Source organism: Phalacrocorax aristotelis, chromosome 15, assembly GCF_949628215.1.
Source record: "Phalacrocorax aristotelis chromosome 15, bGulAri2.1, whole genome shotgun sequence".
NCBI classification, from domain to species: Eukaryota; Metazoa; Chordata; class Aves; order Suliformes; family Phalacrocoracidae; genus Phalacrocorax; species Phalacrocorax aristotelis.
Genome location: NC_134290.1, coordinates 9,367,105 through 9,386,573, shown reverse-complemented (window position 1 = coordinate 9,386,573; position 19,469 = coordinate 9,367,105). Strand labels below are relative to the sequence as shown.

Here is a 19,469-nt window from a genome sequence, read left to right as displayed (position 1 = left end):
CGGGCAGCCAAGCAGAGGGATGCAGCCATCCCAAAGGGGTGCATTTCTTCTTCCACAACCCGTGTTCCCAGGTGCTAAATAATGCAAAGAAAGAGGATGAGTTATCATGGCCTACAGTGTAAGGCAGCAGACAGTACAGCAGAGAACCAGAAAAGGACAGTTCTGGCAGACACTTTTTTTAATTTGAGGGTTTTATTACTCTTTGGGGGTAAAATGGCGAGAGATAGTTTCTCTGCGCAGGGTGTTCTTTGTGTAGGGTGTCCCTACTACAACAATGATGGGTACAGGTGGCTCCTTTCAGGTAGAAGGGTGATCTTGGAGGGCTGCTTGTTTGGAAGCACCAAAAAAGCAGAGAGATGCAGCTGGCTAGTGCCCCACAGTGCGCTGCAAGATGTGTGAAAGGTGCATGAGCTTGCACGTACAAGAGACAACTGGGCATCGGGCACTGCCAGTCCCCTGCCAGCTGCCCAGATGGGTACAGACAGGGAGGACAGGCAAGGAATCACGGCCCGTTGTCTTCTGAGAGCAGGGAACACCTCTTTGTGCAGCACTGATGGCAAAGGGGCCCAGTGATTTGTAACAGTGATACGAATAAGAGAAGCAGCATCCTTACAGCTTGGCTTTTCCACAAAACACAATTCAACCACTAGTAATACTTTTTCAAAGATTTTTAGATTTGACTTCATTTTTTACTGAGCTGAGGATACCAGTTTGCCTGGTTATTCCACTCCATGGCATGCCACTATCTCTCGGTGTGTGCATGCTCTGCACATTCTTTCCTATCTGTACACAGCTGTGATAAGCTGCTGAGCTGATAAGGGAGCAGATCGGCATCTGTCCTGTAGAACCCAATACGAGTGGATGTTCAGCTTTCCACCACATAACCATCAGATGCCTCAGAGCGTCTGCAGTACATTTGGTGAAGTTTTGCTGACACAGGCTGCTCAGTAGGCTTCCTAAAATGGAATTTGTAGCCATTGCCTCAACACCTATCGCTGGAAAAAGCAAATAAACCTCAGAGCACAGAGACCTGAATAGGACTGGAGACAGAGTTGTGGCTTTTGTTCTGGGACTCATCTACTTTTTCCAAGTGTAGGAGCTGGTATTTTTAGCTGTGAACTTTGTTTTCCGATGGCCTTGCGCTGCTGTGGCGGCGGTACCCTCCATGTGAATGAATGACAGCACTTTTACAGCTAACTGAGAACATGACTGCTTCCTCCCTGAAACTTGAGTGATACTCAGGATGTAGATAAGTGAAATGGTAAATGCCATGCCACAGGTCCTTGGCCAGGGGACAGGGCTGACACTGCACCCTGCAAAAGCTGCACAAGGCCGCCTGTTCTTTCCCTGGTGGGGAGCAGCCCCCACAGCCCAGGGGGAGATCCAAAAAAGCCAGGGATTTATTCCCAGCCTGAGGAGCTCGGTGCTCGGGCCTAGGCTCACTCTGCAGCCCTGAGTAGAGCCTGGTCCCCGGTCCCCACGGCATCTGCATCAGTCCCCAGGGTGTTTGTATCCCCACCATCTCCTAGCGACAAGGACGCATGCCGCTAAGCCAGGAAATTCCCTGCCGGGCTGGAGCTGGATGGCAGGAACTGGCCGCTGCAGCATCTCGGCTGCTTTTTGGGAGCACCTGCGGCACCTGTGTCTGCAGGACTTCCCCTGCAGCCTTGGCAGCTGGGTAGGGATCTGGGACGGGGCACAGCCATGGGGGGGTCTGCACTCTGTAGGGCTGTCACTGCCTCTTCTCTCTCCCTCTCTGCAGAACAAGTCTCGCTTCGATGCACGGACAAGCCCCCGCGGGGGCCGGCTGGGGCTGGGGGCAGACCCAGGTGGGCAGGAGGAGGCTGTTCCACTGGGCGAGGAGAGCCCCGAGGCACTGATGGAGCTGCTGAGCGACCAGCACAGCCCCTGGGCCCTGCCGCCGGACTGCAGCCCCCAGGACCAGCACCTCCGGGAAACGGCTGTGCTGTCACCTGAGCTCGTCCATGGCTCCAACATCTTCCAGGTCTTCAGGTCCCTGCGGATCATTGGCAAGGGAGTAAGTGCAGCTGCTGTGGCCCATAAAGGTATCCATCTCCAGGCAAGGAAACCACATCTTCCTGCTGAGACGGAAAACATCCTGGGAAAAGGATACCTTCCCCAACCGAGTGTCTTCCCAGATGCCACTATTGCAGCTGGGGTGGAGCTGCTGGCCCCCCCCCAGCATGTTGCACTAATCTGTGTTACACGTATGTCACATCGATCGACACTACGTGTCCATATCGCCTTGACCATAAGGTGGCTCAGGGACACATTGGCCAAACCCAACTCTCTGCAGGTAGAGGAGGTCGATGAGGGTCTGTTGCAGTTACAGCAGCTGGAGGAGCTCATCCTCAGTGCCAACCAGATCAGCAGGATAACCTCAGGCAACCTGCCCCGGACGCTGAGGGTGAGCAGGCAGTGTCTTGCGACAGCAGGATGGGGAGGGAGGCCTTGTATGGGAACAGAGCAGGAGCCAAGCAGCTCGAGGGAGTGCCAGGAACAGCTCATTGCAAAAGGTGTTTGTTGTTCCTTCTGTCCCTGGCAGGTCCTGGAGCTCTGCTGCAATGCTGTGGCTGATCTGCAGGACCTGTGTGCTCAGCCTCCTCCAGAGCTGCAGCACTTGGGGCTGGGATACAATAGGCTGTGCAGCCCTTCACAGCACAAGTACCTCACTGCGGACTTCTGGTAACGCTGCAGGCTGAATGTGGGCTTCTGAAAGGGAGGTGGGCAGATGTGAATAGATGACCTCGAGCCATCAGGTGTCCCATGTTAAGAAATTATAGCCCTTCAGCACATTTGTTTCTTTGCTCTGTGTCCAACACCTGTGCAGAGCACTCTGTCTTTGTTCACTGTCTTCTCTGTCATGCTTAGAGGGTGTCTTGGTCTGTGGCTAAGGTGTGGAATGGGGAGATCACCTGAGGAACTACCTTAACAGCCGGCCTGCCATAGTTCCTGTGTCCCTGGGCAGCTTCCTTTTTCCATGCCCTTCCCAAAGCCCCTGATGGATGTCTGCCCTGGGAAGGCCCTAAAGCTTAGGCTGCATCACCAGGTGGTGCATTGGGGTGGTTAATGGATGCTAAAGGAACATGGTTTTGGGTTGTGAGTCAGACTGGCAATGGACCATATGACTCAGGAATTTGGAGTTGGCCTCTTGAGGTTGTACCACTGGATTCCCCAGTTTGACCCAGTTTGTGCTGGGGAAACACAATTTTTGTCTTTTTTTTGACCCAGGGCAGTAGCTGTCTATCCCCAGATGGCTGCTGTTTGCCTAACCTTCTTCTCTGGGTTCTTTCCTAAGGCCAAACCTTGTCTCCCTTGACCTGAGCTTTAACAACTTCATGGATCTGCTGGGGCTGGTCTCCCAGCTGTCCAGTCTGCAGAAGCTCCGTATCCTGGTGCTCCAAGGGAACCCACTGGCTCTCATTCCCACTTACAGAGGCTTCCTTGTGGACAGCCTGCCCAAGCTCTCCATCCTTGATGACATCCACATAGGGCCTGATGAGAGGCAGCTGTTCCATGGTTTAGCAAAGCAGCCAGGTGAGCCTTTGCCTTTGGACCTGTCCATGCTGACCCTGTGATTCAGGAGGTGGTTTCATCATGGTTGAGCTAGGAGTTCTCAGGGCAAACTCTGGATCCAGTATTGACTTCATTCTTGCCTCTCTTCATCTGGAGATCTTTCTGTGGGCCTTTTTACCCCACCAGTACAAGTGGGGAGACAGGCAGAGGACCCTGCAGCAGTGTAATTATAATCAAGGTAATTTTAGCCTTAATCAGGTCCAAAGATTGCAGGAACAACCTAATCCTAGCACTGCCTTGCTCCCATTGCCTGCCCTAACCTTTGTTTCTAGACACTGTCTGGTTTCAGATGGTGTATTTTCCTCTCAAGCTGCTAAAAGAGAAACATCTCCACTGGGGAAGATGCTCACATGCATGCTGCACTGCCAGCACAAAGTGGTGCTGCCTCTGCAGCGTGGCACATGCCCAACTGGGATGAGGGCAGGGGCCTGGGGACACCTGGGGGTGGGAAGCCCCTCTTGATGGCCCCTACTCAATGAGTCTGTGTGCTGGATGTGCTCTTTGGAGTCTAAAATTTTAACCAGGGAGTCAAAGCAGAGATGTTTGCATGGCTTTGGAGTGACCCCGTGTGGCAGTGGCTTGTCACAGTGTTAGCACAGGGTGGCAAGGAGGGCTGCCAGGTGGTGGGACACGGCGTCCTGGAGGCTTCCACTTGCTCTATACCTTCCTTACTATGGAAGGAGCACGCTGCTGCTTCATAGCAAGATTGTCTTCCTTTTAGAGCTGACCAGGAGTGAAGCACGAGTGGTTGTGACCATTGGGCAAATCAAGGGAGTCCCTGATCCCACCACTCATCAGCACCTGGAGGTTGATTCTGAGGCTCCAGTGATCACCTACAGCTACTGCGTGATGTACGAGTTTGCAGCAGGAGAGGAGATCGAGGGCAGTAGCAGCACTGAGGTTTGTGCCTAACCAAGCTCCTGAAAGCAACAGGCAGTGGCAGGTCACAGCAAGGGGGGCTTCACCTCCAGGCTGCAGAGTAAGACCATTCATAATGGACCTGGTGTGGGCAGCACCAGCAGTATTGGGGACAGAATTCACGCGTGGCCACATCTGGCAGGACAAGTCCCTGCTGGCCACATTCCCTGTCCTTCTCAGGGAGCCCAGTTCTGCTCTGCACATGGGACTGCATGAGCGTGGGCTGGGGAATGGGGTTTCAGAGGCAGCTCTGACCCCAGTCCTGATGCAAACACAACCAGACATGCCCTGCCACGAGACTCCCTCTCTGTTCTAGGTAACAAAAATCCATCAGCATCCCATGGTGGCCACCCTGGATGTGGACAGCTCTGCTCGGGACACAGGGGAAACAAAGGGCCAGCAGGAGCCTGCAGCCATGGGGGAGCCCAAGGCCCACTCTGGTAATGAGGAATTATAAATCCCACTGCTCAAGGCAGGTTTATGGCTCTTCCTGGCATGTGGTGGCATCAGGACATCCCTCGCGGCATCGGCTGCAGCTGGGCTGTTACTGAGACCGATGGATAATGAATCGGCACTGCTGATGTCCCAGGGGTCCTTCCTGTCCTCAGGAAGGAGAGGTCTCTCCTCAGTGTTTTTCTGTGTCCCTGCACAGCAAAGGTGTTTGTCACCCCTGGAAAGCCCTGGGCAGACACCATCGACTGCAGCTACAGGAAGGAGCATGCTGCCAAGGACTTAGTGGGGCTGAAGTCCTACCTGGCATCTGGAACAATCATCTCAGTCATGGAGGAGAAGGTGAGTGTGTGGCAGAGCTGGATGAAAGGGGAAAAGCTGCTGGGAGGCCCAGCAGTGGTATTGTGTTCTCTCTGGGAGGCAGCCGAGCATGGCGGTGACCCTGGACCAGGGTCCTTGGGCATCCAGCCCCTGCAGCACTGGCTCCTCTCCCCGGGCAGGTGCTCTCATGGCCAGTCGATGCTGATCCAGAAGAAAATGCGGTCACAAAGGGAAAGGCAAGACAGGGGCTGCTGAAAGGCAGTGCCAAGGTAGGATGCTGGGAGAGAATGATGTCCAAACACCATCTGAGCTGCAAAAATAATGATGAGGGAACGAGGACCCTTCTCCGGGGCCAGTTTGTTATGTCAGAGAATCTCCCTTCCATCCCAGACCTCTGACCAAAGCAACCCCTTGCTATGGGAGGAAGGCAGCAGTGATTTTTACACACATCTTGGTCTATGATGCAGTGGTGGGCAAGGAGACTGTCGGGGTTTCTTGCTGTCTGATAAAGGGATGCCAACCCTCTGCTGAGGTTTGTCCCTGTGCTGGTGCCCTGCAGGTTCCTGTGCCCAGGGTCAAGCAGAAAAAGAAGAAGGAGAAACCATGTGAACTCCGCAGTGACCCTCCCGTTCAGAGGACCCTGGGCACCAGGAGGGTGGCCCTGGAAACCCTGCTGGCCACTGAGGACCTGGTGGCAACTGTGTGTGACTTTGGGATCCTGCTCACTGAGCAGCTGCTGCAGCCACCAAGTCTGGAGGAGAAGGTAAGGAGCATGTCCTGAGGCAGAGTGGTGAGGCAGGGCTGCCGGGGATGGGCCGTGCTGCAGACTGGGGTTCAGCACGTCCTGCCCTGCAGCTGGCCCAGGTGTCCCTCCCACCCATCCTTCAGTTCTCCTCTCCATAAAATGGGGCTGAAATAATCCTGCCTAAGCTCCATCCATCACTGCTGGTATCATTATTTAATGTTGGTATTATCAATAAGTACTGCTACATTTTATAGGCCAAGTTAAGAAAATAGATGAGTTTCTTTTTCCATCTGAGGATGTGAAAGCAACCACTTGTGCTTCCTCTGATGCTCGCTCTCTCTCAGCATGGCAAAACACACTGGCTGTACTGACACTCTGTTTTCTGGATTCCCTTCTCCAAGCAGCCCACCACTGTGCTCCTGCTTCCCTTCACCCCTTTACTTTGCCTTTTAATCCCGCTGACAGAACCCAGATGGCAATGGCTATCATAGGACTGAACGTGGGCAGTGAATTTCAACACAGCCTAACTATGGAAACATCTCTTTCTGCAGGACAGGAAAAAAGGCAACGACAAGAGAAAAAAAAAAAAAGCAGAGAGAGAAAGTCAGGCCAGCCAGAAAACCACAGCGGCTGCCAAAGGTGACGGAGACTGAAGCTGGCTGGGCAGAGGGTGGCGTGTGCAAGAGCAAACACCAGCGGTGCCTGGCTGGGAGGCAGCCGCAGGTTCCCGCCACCATGCCAGCTCTGCCGAGCAAGGCACTTAGTCACACGGCTTCAGGCTGTGAATACGTCTATTGACTGCGGGAGCTGTAGGTTTAGACACACACCCGAACACCTCCTTGAATCAGCGTCTGAACAAGCACTGAAGGTGGGCTGCCGGCTCTCCTGGGAGTGACACACACCTAATAGTTCTGCATGCCAGGGTAGAAGGGCAAAGCAGATTTTTGGGTGAGAGATGTGCTGCCCGCTGTGTTGGCTGCCAAATGTGGCCCATGGCATGGGCCGGCATGGGCAACTGGGGGGAGTGCTGTCTGGGATGCATAATAAGGTCCTCATCCGTTTCCAACTCACACCTCAAAGCACTTTGCAGAGGGGATTATTATTCTTTCTGGTTTAGAGATGAGAGCACAGAGTGTCCCAGGTGCCCCAGCCACCCCATAGCAGGACCCGGTCTGCTCTCACCCATGAAGAGACCACCTTGACCCCTGATGGGTGTCCCCCACTTTCCCAGCACAGACCTCACTCTCTGCTCAACCAGCAGCATTCCTTAAACTCTGGAGGCAAACCTCACCCTGCCTTTTGCAGGTCATTTTTCCAGCAATCCTGTTTTGCCTACAAAAATAGGAGGGATAATGCAAGAGCAGGAGGAAGTAGGGGAGGGAAGGGATGGCAGGGTGATGCTGAAAAGCCGCTTATGGGTCAAGGAGAGCATGGAGTGGGCCAGGCCTCTGTAGCGCCGCTTGGCGCTACCAAAGGAGCCTCGCTCGGGCATCAGATTTAGTAGCTAATATAAGAGAGCAATTAACCCCCCTCCCCAAGAGCTCTGGGATGCTTTTCCATGCCCTCTCACCCATGGTGAGTTCCCCATCTTTGGGGATGATCTCAGAGCCCTGCAGTCCTAGGCTGTGTCTGTGCTTGAGGAAGCCTGATGGCCTTCCCGGCTACCTGAAAGAAGAAAAAACCTCTTTAATTATTGTTCCCACAAGAAGATATGCATTTGCAATATATGGTCAGACTGCTGCTGAAGCAAGGAGCTACTGTCACACAGTTTATCAGTGGTGTCTTTTACTTCCTTTTACCCTCATCCCTGTGGTCAGTGTGCATGCAGGAGATCTTACCTTCAGCTTCAGCAAGCACGAACCCCTTCTGCAGGGGGTTGTGTGGCCGGAGATGGTGTTGGGTGCACAGAAAGCTGCTGATGCAAGAAACCCACAGCAATTAGAGACTTGCGCTTAATTTGGTGTCCCCTTATGCCTGTGCAGGTAGAGGCTGGCTGGCTGCACACCAAGGCCACCGAGTGCATATTTCAAAAAGATAGTGCCTAAAAATCAGCTGCCCCCACATCTTGCTACACCCGGTGCCGGCAGTGTCCCATGGCCATGAGCAATGCTGTGACTCATGACTCACAAGTACACCCCAGTTGTGGCCGGGTTGGCCGACACAGCGGGGGGCGGGGGCAGGTGGGCTGCTCAAGCAGCTGTGCACACAGTGTCTGCAAGACCTGGCTGCTCCATGAGTCACCAAATTGCACCGTAGTCGTTTGGCACTTGCTCATCATGTCGGTACCATATACCACCTTGGAGCTGCGGCAGTGGCCATGCTCTGAGGCATGGGGGACAGCTCCCAGCCCTCGCTCCATTGCAGCCATGCGTCCAGCAAGGCTGTGTAGGGACCAGCACTCTCGCAGCCAGCAGCTGAGGCTGATTTGCATCCCTCAGTAGGCAAACGCGCACAAATAATAAGTCCTCTCAGAGGAATTGGGATCCCTTCCAAAGAGGATCTCAAAGAGGAAAGGCAGCAAGCTTTGTCTGGAGCAAACCATTTGCCCAGACATTGAAGGATGTCTTCAGAAGTAGTCTCACGTAGGTCTCATTTTACCCCACACTTGATTTTCCCGGATCCTTGAAGTGATTATTTCTGCATCTTTCTTTTTTCTTAAGAATTATAGAGGAGTTTAAAAAAAAAAAGGCAAAACTGCACCCAGATCAATTGACTGCTTACAAATGCTGTTTGGGTTTCTTACCCAAAGTCATATTCAAATAGATTTTCCCTCAAGGCCCGGAAGCCAGCAGTTAATGCGGTGGGCATTTCCCCTCTGCATGCTGCTGCTTTTAGAGTGATTTACTCTGTAAAGACGGTGGCGGATTTACTTCTTTCCACAGGAAAAATTAAAAACAAAGACTCTGCTGAACTGGAGGAGGGTCGAGGGCTCCAGCTGGTGCCGCTGACAGTTCAATTCCAGATGCAGCTGCTCCGGTGGCCCTTGGCAGCTGGTACCCAGAGCCAAGAGAGCATGGCCGTGGCAGTGGGGAAGACTCAGTAATATATCCTTGGCAAAAGAGTGAGTGAGAAATAAAAGCCATGGGGATGCTGCATGGATTCTGGTTCAGCTTAATTGCCAGAGCTGGGTGATGCCCCAGGGCTTGTGATTGCTTCTGAGCTTCTGCAAGAGCTGCAGCGTGCAGGGGCTGGTGTGTGGTGGGGTGCAAGGTGCGCTGGTGTGCAGGATGGGGGGTGCAAGGTGCGGTGGTGTGCAGGGTAGGGGTGCAAGGTGCGGGGTGCAGGGTGGGGGCGCAAGGTGCGGTGGTGTGCAGGGTGGGGGTGCAAGGTGCGGTGTGCGGGGTGGGGGTGCAAGGTGCGGTGGTGTGCAGGGTAGGGGTGCAAGGTGCGGGGTGCAGGGTGGGGGTGCAAGGTGCGGTGGTGTGCAGGATGGGGGCGCAAGGTGCGGTGGTGTGCAGGGTAGGGGTGCAAGGTGCGGGGTGCAGGGTGGGGGCGCAAGGTGCGGTGGTGTGCAGGGTAGGGGTGCAAGGTGCGGGGTGCAGGGTGGGGGTGTGCAACGTGCAGGGTGCAGCGCCCGGTGCCGGTGCGCAGCGCCTGGGACACGCTGCCCCGGGCGCCGGGTCCCGGTGCCGGTGCAAGCCCCCGCCCCCGCCCGGGGGAGAGGCGAGGGCGGGGCAGGGCGGGGCCGGGCCGGGCCGCTCTCCTCGGGTAGTGCGGGGCGGCGGCGTGGAGCGGAGCGGTGGCGGGTGGCGGTAAGTCTCAGCGGTTCTGCAGATGGGGGGGGGGGGGGCGCTTTGCACCGGGCCGTGCCGGCGGGGCACAGCGGAGCTTCAGGCTCCCCCCCGGGCCGGGGGCGGTGCGGCTCCCCGGCGGCTCCCCAGCCCTCCCGGGGGCAGCGCTCCCGTCCTCACCGGACCTGGGCTCGGTGGGACCCGAGAAACAACCGGGAGGGGAAGCGCCCCCGGGCTGGGTCGTGCGCTCCATCCCTGCGTGACTGCGGGCGTGAGGGCGCTGCGTGGAAAGTGTAAATGTGACTGGAAAGCGTAAGTATGCAGGTCTAAATCTTAAACAGCTCGTCTTTCTCTGACCGCACAGGGCCGGAGTTCTGCGCCGGAGGTTGCCATGTGTCCTAGGATTAAAAGCCTTGCACTTTATGCACTTTCAATCACCCTGCTGGTGTGGTTTTTGTACGTGAAGAAAGAGGCAAAGTTGTCAGCCTTGTCAGCGGACCAGAAAGTGGATGTAACGAATCATAAACAGAAGTCTTTGGTTCTGGACAATGCTGAACCCAGCAGGTGTTTCCCAGACTTTACCCTTGCCAATTCTTCTCTCACCCTCCCGGAGCTTCACCGTGTCTTCTTAACGTACAAGCACTGCCGGAACTTCTCAGTCCTGCTGAAGCCTTCCAGGTGTAGCAAAGAGACGTTCCTCTTGCTGGCGATCAAATCTTCCCCTATCAACATAGACCGGCGAGTGGCAATCAGGAACACCTGGGGGAAGGAGGGCTCTATCGGTGGCAAGCGCATCAGGCTGATATTCCTTCTAGGGTACTCGGCGGCCAAAATCCACGTACAGCCCCTGCACCAGCTGCTGGCTTACGAGAGCCAGGAGTTTGATGACATCTTGCAGTGGGATTTTGTTGACAACTTCTTCAACTTGACCCTCAAGGAGCTGCATTTCCTCCGCTGGTTCATGGAGGACTGCTTGCATGCCAGGTTTGTGCTCAAGGGTGATGATGATGTCTTTGTCAACACGTATAACATTGTTGAGTTCCTCCAAGAACTTGACCCTGAACAGGATCTCTTTGTTGGGGATGTGATTGCCAATGCCCGGCCCATCAGGAACACCAAGGTCAAATACTTTATTCCAGAGTCCATGTACAGAGCCCCCTTCTATCCTCTCTATGCGGGTGGAGGGGGCTATGTGATGTCTAGAGAGACAGTGCGCCGCCTCCAGAGCACCGCAGAGGGCATGGAGCTCTTCCCGATAGATGATGTCTTTGTGGGAATGTGCCTGGCAAAGATGGCAGTGACCCCAAAGAACCATGCTGGCTTTAAGACTTTTGGGATCCAGAGACCTTTCAATTCTTTTGATCCGTGCTTGTACAAAGAGCTGATGATTGTGCATAAACTAAACCCAACCGAGATGTGGATCATGTGGACGCTGGTAAAGGATGACAGTATTAGGTGTGCTGTGTCAGTAACGCACAACTACAAAAGGGGTTGGGACAGAAGCTACTGATGGGCACAGTGGGATTGTGACTGGTAACAGATTCAGGGCACTTAAAGTAAAAATCAGGTTGTGGTAGAAATGTGTCCTCTACTAACAGGCTGTACTTGAGCCATAGGGTTTTGTTTTGCAGTAAGTTTTTTTCAGCCAGTGGGCTACTGAAGCAGTTGGGTTGTCATGGGGTGGGGAAGGGGCTGGTAGCTCCATGAGACATGGCACAGGGGACTTGGCTTGGTTCCTCCCAGCCAGACTGGACACAGGAGAAGTCACAGCTGCCACAGGAGTGTGAGTGAGGTGCCGCCCACTATGGAGGCTCCATGATGCTGAGGCTGGTGCCTGACCACCAGCCAAGTTCAGTTTTGTGTGGGAAAGCTAATGATGACTAATGAGTGACAGAGCACTTAAAATTACTTCAAGGGGTGGAAGAAAGGCCAGTGTGTGCTGCGGGGGGTCCGCTACAGCGCAATTCCGCTGCCCCAGGCCAGCAATCCTTCAGGTCCTACCAGACAGTGGGAAAAAGGGAGTGGAGCGGGGGGAAAAAAAGCCTCAAAAATCTATTGCCTTAAGATGGCATGATGATCCAAGAGACCGGGCTCTGACTCGAGCCCTTTGGATTTTACAGACAATTATAACAGGTTTACTTGCTTTTTGCACAAACACTTTCTGATTGGGTTTGAGAGGAGCACTATATCCTCTTAATCATGGTAGTTACAGTGGCTGTAGCTTTTCATGTTGTATGGGAGGTGTTTGGGTTTTTGTTGTTATTGTAACATTGGGTGTAAATAAAATAGAGTTTTGAAAAATGTTTTCACAGGACTATTCTTGGGTCTCCTGAAAGCTGGGAACTGAAAGCCAGAGAAGGTCGAGATCTGGTGCTGGGCATTTGCATTAAGGAGTAGTTGATATTAGAGAGGGTGCAGTTATATGGAAATGGCTACTTGCCACTTCCTTTGCTGTAGGCAGCTGCCATTCTCTGCCCCTGCCCAGGCAAGATGTATTAATACAGATATGTATAGACATTATTGATAAGACATGGAAGTGATTAATCAATGAGTGTGCTGGAGTCGCTAACATGAGGAAAGATCAAATAAAAAAACCTAAGACTCAGTGATACTCATCACTGATAATTATACTTATGAGAAGTTTAAATTTAAAGCTTTAAGCTTTATGAAAAGTAAGGAAGAAAATGCATATTATTATATAAACATGATGCTTATCAGTTTCAGGGTGTTTTGCTGTTAGATCAGAAGCTGCTGTGCTGTGCATGAGCAAGAAGCAGCCCGGAAGCTTTAGAAGAAGATAGAGGGTAGAGTGGAAGTGTGTGATTACTGAAATCAGAGCAACTTGTGTTGTGCTGTTGTTGTTGCTGTCTAGTGCCAGCTGCCCAGCGTTCACCACCCACCAGATGTGAGCCGGAGCTTTCAGAGGTGCCTGGGAAGTGCTTCCAGGAGGTCCTTGCTTGTACTCCTCAGGCAGAGAGAGACCGAGGGCATCCCAAGACCAGAGATGGGACGAGCTCTCCAGGGAGGGTGGCTGCCCTGCCTTCCCATGGGGCGGTGCAGTGCTGTACGACCTCAGCCTGAGGGACTCCTGGCAGTACAGCTGGTCCATGTTTGATCCCTTGCTGCCTTGGCTTTCTAAAGCACCGGGTGTAGTTCTAGCTTAGCCCTATAGCATGACCCAGACCGTTACGGCGGGAGTTGCCACTCACACAAGCTGTTTCTGTGCCAGATGCAAGTAGGTGTTTGGAAAAAATTTGCTCTTCCAAGGGGTGAGGCTGTGTGTGTGCGTCCATCCTCACTGTGGTCTTGTACAAGCTGCTGCTGGGTCTTCTCGCTGCAGCCCTAGGATGAATTAGCTGTATCTGAGAAATTGCCTACATGTAGTTTCAGATGTGCCAGCTTTGTAAACACGGATGAGTATGAGCAGCAAAACCTAGCTTCTGGGCACTGTTCTCCGGGCACCACTGCTTGTTCTAGAGAAGCAATTGGACAGCGTGGGTACCATGGTACCCTGTGAACTGCTGTGGCAGCATTTTTCTGATCCACTAGATGATTCCAAATGCAAACTCAGTAACATAATAGCATGATGTCATGTCTGTTGTGGCCTTAGGTGTATGGGCTAACCCTGGATAGGCAACTCCCACTTCCTAATAAAGGTGTGGGGCTCTTTCTCACCCCGTTTTGGAAGCGATACAGAGCTGCTTGTGCTCCTTGCTCCCATTTTGACTCAACTGAACTGACTAGTTGGTTCGTCTCATGTCTGAACGTCAGACGTGTGTGGGTAAAGCTTGTGTCTTGGGAAGAGCAGGGCAACAAGGGGGCTGGTAGCAGGCTCTGGAAGGGGAAGAATGGGTTGCTTTTCAGACTCCTGTAGCGGTGCTCATCTTTCTTAAACCATATATCTCTCTGTCATGCAAACATCAGAGTAGTTATTGTGGCATCCTGAAAGGAACACAACCTGTACGTGCATTTGAGTCAGTGGCTTGGCAGAAGTTTTTTAACTGCAGCCAGTAACAAACTGGAGCAGTTGTGGTTGACCTGAAGTTGCATTTGGCTCGAGGGTGTGGTTGTGCCTCTGCTGCAAAGAATCCTCTCATGATAGTGTTTTTACTAATGCTCCAGCCCAAAGCTGTGTCTGGGCCCTCTTGATTACTGGCACAGCAGACACTGGTACCTTCTTGTGTGCTTTAATTCTGGACTGTGCCATCTCCTTGGATGCAGCAGCACCCAGTGAGGAGGAGGAGCAAGGAAAGGTGGCTTGTTAATTTCTTTACTATTTAATCTATAAATGTACAGTGCTGTGCAGCTGAGATTGTATTTGTTCAAAAGGCAGACAAAATGAGACACAGACAGAAAAGCTTGTGCTACAGCTGAAAAAATTCCCAGTCAAGCACAACTCAAATTAGTAACAACCACCTTGACACAGATGTAGTCCATCAGATGCTAATTTGTGGTGAAAAACCTATGATTAATGTGTGTTTTCTTACAAAACCTAATGAATGGGGATTAACTGACACAAATCAGAAGTGATAAAGTTCTAGTGGATGCTATTCTACAGAGTGATCTCCAGCTTAAGTTTACATTGACTATACAGTTAATATTGCAAATTTCACATGAAGCAAGTTAGAAAATGAACACAGTGGAAGCCACCTGTGCTTTTGAAGCCTGCGGTGAAACATTAAGCTTGCAAAAAAGAGAGAATTAAGATTATTTTCCTGAAACGTGCTGGAAAGCATTCAAATATGTAACACTTTCTTCCACTCACTGCTTTGTAAAGAAGTACGCAGCAGTCAGCACAACGACTTTGTTTATAACCACAGTATCTTGAAAAATTAAATCTTCCTTTGCTTCCTGGGGAAGGCAGTTGTGTTACAGGTGGTGGTTCTTGGGTGAAAGAGGTTGCTGTACTGAACTGCAAAACTTCACTAAGAAGAGCCTGGGTAACTCCACAGGAAAGTTTTCAGCTCTACAGCAAATGCTTCCCGAGTGCAATTAAGTGTAACTTGATGCAGCTGTCAGACCCAGCTCTGTTAACTTCTAAGCTCAAACAGAAAACAGAGCTTAATCTATTATTCAAAATAGCACACTCACAATGACATGCTTTTACACAGTTTTATAAAGGTATCTCCTAACAGACATAATTTACTTCACAGGTTAAAAATAATGACTTTTAAATACACTTGGCTGATACCTAGTTAGCCTCTAACTTAAGAGAGCTCTTAGAAACATAACAAATCAGCGGTAGGACCCTCCCAGCAGAGAGACAATTAACAACAAGCTATCTGTGATAGCAATTTTCATATTTGCATAGTTAAACATTTAAATAATTGAATCCATAAGTATTACAAACATGGTAAGTTACAAAGAAGATCAAGGCCTTTCAGATGCTTTGAACTGACTTGATTGGTAAAGCAATCCTGTTTGGGGGGAAAATATAGAATCACAGGCTAATCTGTCCCACTCTTAAGTGTTTGGGACCCTTCAATTTGCGATTGACTCCTGCATGTTCTACGGTGATGCTTAAGTTCTCTTCAGTCCTCCCGAAGGTAAGGGTCCTCACCCGCCTCTGTACTTCCTAAGATACCCGCTGGCAATGAAGATTCCTCTCCTTGAGCCTTTATGAGCTCTTCTGTTTGAGCTTCAGCTAACTTGGTCTCTGCTTTCTGGGACAGCTGTCGCACTTCCTGCACCTGTGACTTCAGTAGCTGAATGTGGCTGCGGGCTGTCACTGAGGCTTGGTCTGCACCTGAAAGGTAATAATTTAAATACGCTGGGTTAGAGAAGCACTTGGCAAATCTTCAGTTAAGGAAGCGACTGTCTATATAATCTGCTTATTTGTTTTGATGGCTCTTGGGCTATATTAATGATAAATGCTTTTTACTGTTCATTTACCTTAAACAACACTATGCCTAGTTTGAGATTTTTTTACCCCCTTGAATTCTTCCTGCCCAAGAGGGTTACAGCCAGCGTCTGACCAGAGCAATCAGCTTGAGCTAGTGTGTTTGAGAACTAAACACAGGCCAGTCATCGTGTGCCAGGAACTTTCAGTCCTTGTCCTGTCCTGGCACCTACCAGCAGCAGGAATATCTCTGGCACTGCTGAACACGGAATCCCTTCTCCTCCCATGCTCCTACAAATTCTTGTCTTTTTCAGGGACTTACAGAGTTAGGGTGTCCCTGTATATTTGCTTTCCTCCCCATCTCCACTCCCACAAGTTTGCCAATATACCATAAGTCAGCCCATAACTCAACCTCAGAGCTATCAAGTCTCTATACTTATTGTGAAAGGGCGTATACAGGAAGAAAAGACCAAAATTACTCTCTTTCCTGAGTGAAAAGCAAATATTGTCACTCTTTAATACTAGTGAATCCAGCTAGAAAGACCTGATGGACCCCCTAGGTAGTCCTGTGGCTCCCAGAACTGTGTTTGAGCACTGCATTTAAAAATGACTAAACACTTCCCTCCAACGTGTTTTTGGCGTGGTTGGTCTTGATCTAAACTGCACCTGAAGCTTCCAGGCCTAGTTCTGAGAACAATTCTACTAGACCCGTAGCCACTAAAAGAACATAAGTTCTCAGCATCTCTAAAAACCAGGCACTAGCTCTAAACTGGTAAGGTAACTGAATGTTACTCTCTCAACTCCATTCTTATTCAATTGATACTGCCTAAATGCTAGGGGAAAGAAATTCTCAGTATTTCTCCTTATGCTTACCTGATTGATACGCAGCTTCTGCTGCCATCTCTGAAAGACGTAATGCTGTCATCCAGCTGGATTCCAGCCTTAGGTATTCCTGCTGTTTTGTTGTCATCTAGGAGTAAAACAAAGTATTACTTAACTAGATTCAACAGTATCTGAATGCTCTTCCAAACAGTGCCTCTGTGAAAAGGCAAGCAAGCCAGACGAGAACTTTCTGAGCAGTTTTAAGAGGCAGACCGCTGACTGAAGGGAGATGATTGCTTACATCAACTCTGGCTCCTATTACGACCTGCCAGACTGCATCCACCTCTTCTGAATTCATTTTCCCAAGAAGATTTGCGTATTGCTTGTAGAGAGACACCAGTGTATAAACTGCCTGCAGAGGAATCATTTCACACAATTACATGACAATCTGTACATCTCTGATGTTGTCTCAGTGTTAACTGGTGTTAATTAACAAAATTGCTGAATGGTTCCAAAGGTGCCTTGTTCTGAAGTTCACTGCAATTTGGAGGCTCTGACAGCATTTGCTGTCTGCCTACAGTAGTGCTGTGGATAGCATCTCTTTATATACCTGCTGTACTAATAAGGAAGTAAATGGGAATGCAACTACTTTACTCCAGTTGGCACTTATTTATAAAATTAAGACTGTATCTTGTTTCAGACATAAATATGGCTCACTCTGTTCTTCTGATGGAACTCAAGTTCGTGGCGTTAGAAATGGGCACAGAAGGTAAATAAAATATCTAAGAATACAGGGTGGTGTATCCTACTTACTCAGTATGCAGGTATCCAATAACTGTTATGAGCCTCTTTAGCCCCAGTTCTGAGACATGAGTCATTCTGGCTTAAATTCAAGCTCAAAGCAACAGTCTAACAAAGGTAAAAATAACTTCCAGGTTCGCTGTAGCAGAATGGTGAGCCCTACCCTGCTGTATCCTAGGGACCTGACATCTTCAAACCCCCACACCTCTTTTATTAAGATTTATCAACAACAAAGTTAATTTTAAGTATGGTTTAACAGGTGTATGTAGTGCCAAATAATTTAGTATTTCCAGTATTGATTTGCTAGCAAAGTGTGTAATCTGTCAGCTTACCTTTGTATACTCTGTCAGTGCTTCGATCAATGCGTATGTTGTTTGAGAGAGGAGTGTAGAAGTACTGTCTGTTACCAAGGAAACTGCTCTTTTAATTAAGGCATCATTACTGAGAGAAGCAGAGTTCTGTTTCTGAAAGACAAGACATGTACATGATCTTTACACTGACTTCCATATGGATGTTATTAGTAACAATAACTGTGAGGAAAAGCACCACTGTTAGTTACAAGGCTAGAGAGCCTAACTCTCACTGCTGTTTTGCCTTTGCAAAACAAGGCAACTGTTTTTGCAAGGTGTTATTGAAATAGGCAATTTTTTTCTCATTTCTCTTCCTTAAGACCTACATGGCTTAAACACCTGAGATCACCAAGAAGGAATACAATTCTGAGGGTAAGTACTAGTTTGTAAAATGCTATGCAAGTGTTTCTGAATGTTAAGCTGTTTCTAACAAGTTGGTGCTGTATGTGTCTTGCTCCTGATACGTTACCTCCACGACTGGGACTGCGCATAAGGCCACTCCCACGCCCACCATTTGTTGCCATCGCCCATTTGTGCCTGAGAGACAGCGTCTCCTAATATTGGCCAGAACAGGGAAGCTTTGTCTGGAAATGCAAAAAACAAAGTTAAGCGCAAGAAATAACCGGTGTGTGGTGGGAAATAGGCGTAGAGAGGAAAAGAACATCTAGAAGCTGTTCTAGGTGACCTAGTCTCTACCAAGCTTCTGTAAGGCAGCTGCCTAACAGTGAATGAGTAAGTTTGTTATTACTTAAGTGCAAGAAAAGAAGACAAGCACAGTAGCTAGTGCATTATTAATCCTTTGAGAGACAAAACGTATCCTATCTGGTAGCAGCACACTGCTAGTATATAATAATATTGAAAAACAGATTAAAAAGCATGCTGAAGTGGTATATGGTACATGCAGGGGGGCAATACAACTGGTAATAGTTTGCTGCAATCCAGTGACACTCTGGGCCTCCTGTAGTCAGTTCTATTTACATCCAATGCTGTGTAAGTGTCCGTGGGGGCAGGGCCTATCACTGAAATACTCGAGCAAAAAAACAGAAACACTCAGTCATGAGAATTTTTTTTGTTGTACAGCAATTTTCTAAAAATAACTGGTCACTTTTCCTTCTTTCATGCTGTGTACTCTTAAACTACCGACCACCCGTGGCAAGCTCTGATGGGTACCACAGCTCCTCCTGCGTGCGCTATTGCAGCTGTGCTGTGGCATCTGGAGACAAACGAGGTGCGCTACGGCCGTTTCTGTGGCACAGGCCGCCGCTCCAGCCGCAGCCGGATTGATTGCATCGGGCAAACGAAGCGGGTACGGAGTCACAAGGGGCGGCCAGCGGCAGGGAGCCGAGAGGCTGAGCCGAGGCTGAGCCGAGGCTGAGCCCTGCCCACGCCCCGCCGGGACCCGGAGCGGCGGGGCGGCCGCGGTACCTGAGGAGGGAGCAGCAGCTCCGGAGCCACCGGCTGCCCGCCGCCATCTTGGGCCTAGCTGCTGCGCGGGAAGTGACGTCAGCGCGGTCGGGGGGCGGGGCTCCCGGCGGCGCGCACGCGCGGAGGGCGGCCGGCGCGAGGCGGGAGCCGGGGCGGCGGGAAGTCGTGAGGTGAGGGGACAGGTGCGGGGACGCGCCCTCACCGGCCTGGGAGGCAGAGGTGGTGTAGGGAGCTCTCAGCTCGGCCTGCTCCGCTCAGGGATGCCTGAGCAGCCGGCCCGGCTGAGCTGAGAGCAGCCCTGAGCTGTGCCTCGGGTCATCCGCAGGAGCGAGGGCTGAGGTGGTGCTGGCTGACCTCCACAGGCTCTGCTCCCCACTCCCCCGGTTTAATTAATCTCTGTTTTTCAAGGCTATGTGATGCTGCTTAGCTTTTGGCTAGTGATAAACCCCAGGCTTTCCAGCAAAGCTTTC

General features: G+C 50.9%; 3 protein-coding genes across 3 annotated transcripts; 2 read left to right on the top strand and 1 right to left on the bottom strand.

Moving 5' to 3' along the window:
• The first annotated feature begins 1,391 nt into the window (after positions 1-1,391).
• On the top strand, positions 1,392-9,074 carry LRRC43 (leucine rich repeat containing 43). Its single transcript, XM_075110324.1, is given in 12 exon segments — positions 1,392-2,077; positions 2,080-2,139; positions 2,141-2,428; positions 2,567-2,706; positions 3,320-3,558; positions 4,319-4,497; positions 4,832-4,955; positions 5,168-5,307; positions 5,466-5,555; positions 5,846-6,049; positions 6,583-6,670; positions 8,914-9,074. Coding segments are annotated over 12 exon segments (2,208 nt in total). The 5' UTR covers positions 1,392-1,582.
• A 1,079-nt stretch (positions 9,075-10,153) lies between these two features.
• Positions 10,154-12,066, top strand: B3GNT4 (UDP-GlcNAc:betaGal beta-1,3-N-acetylglucosaminyltransferase 4). Its single transcript, XM_075110323.1, has one exon. It carries the CDS (start codon positions 10,154-10,156, stop codon positions 11,270-11,272), a length of 1,119 nt encoding a protein of 372 aa, XP_074966424.1. The 3' UTR covers positions 11,273-12,066.
• A 2,794-nt stretch (positions 12,067-14,860) lies between these two features.
• Positions 14,861-19,082, bottom strand: DIABLO (diablo IAP-binding mitochondrial protein). Its single transcript, XM_075110706.1, has 6 exons — positions 19,000-19,082; positions 18,044-18,158; positions 17,557-17,688; positions 16,725-16,835; positions 16,475-16,571; positions 14,861-15,508 (listed from the first exon to the last, which is right to left on the bottom strand). The coding sequence occupies exons 1-6, from the start codon at positions 19,044-19,046 to the stop codon at positions 15,294-15,296; spliced, it is 717 nt and encodes a 238-aa protein (XP_074966807.1). The 5' UTR covers positions 19,047-19,082; the 3' UTR covers positions 14,861-15,293.
• Between the last annotated feature and the right edge of the window lie 387 nt (positions 19,083-19,469).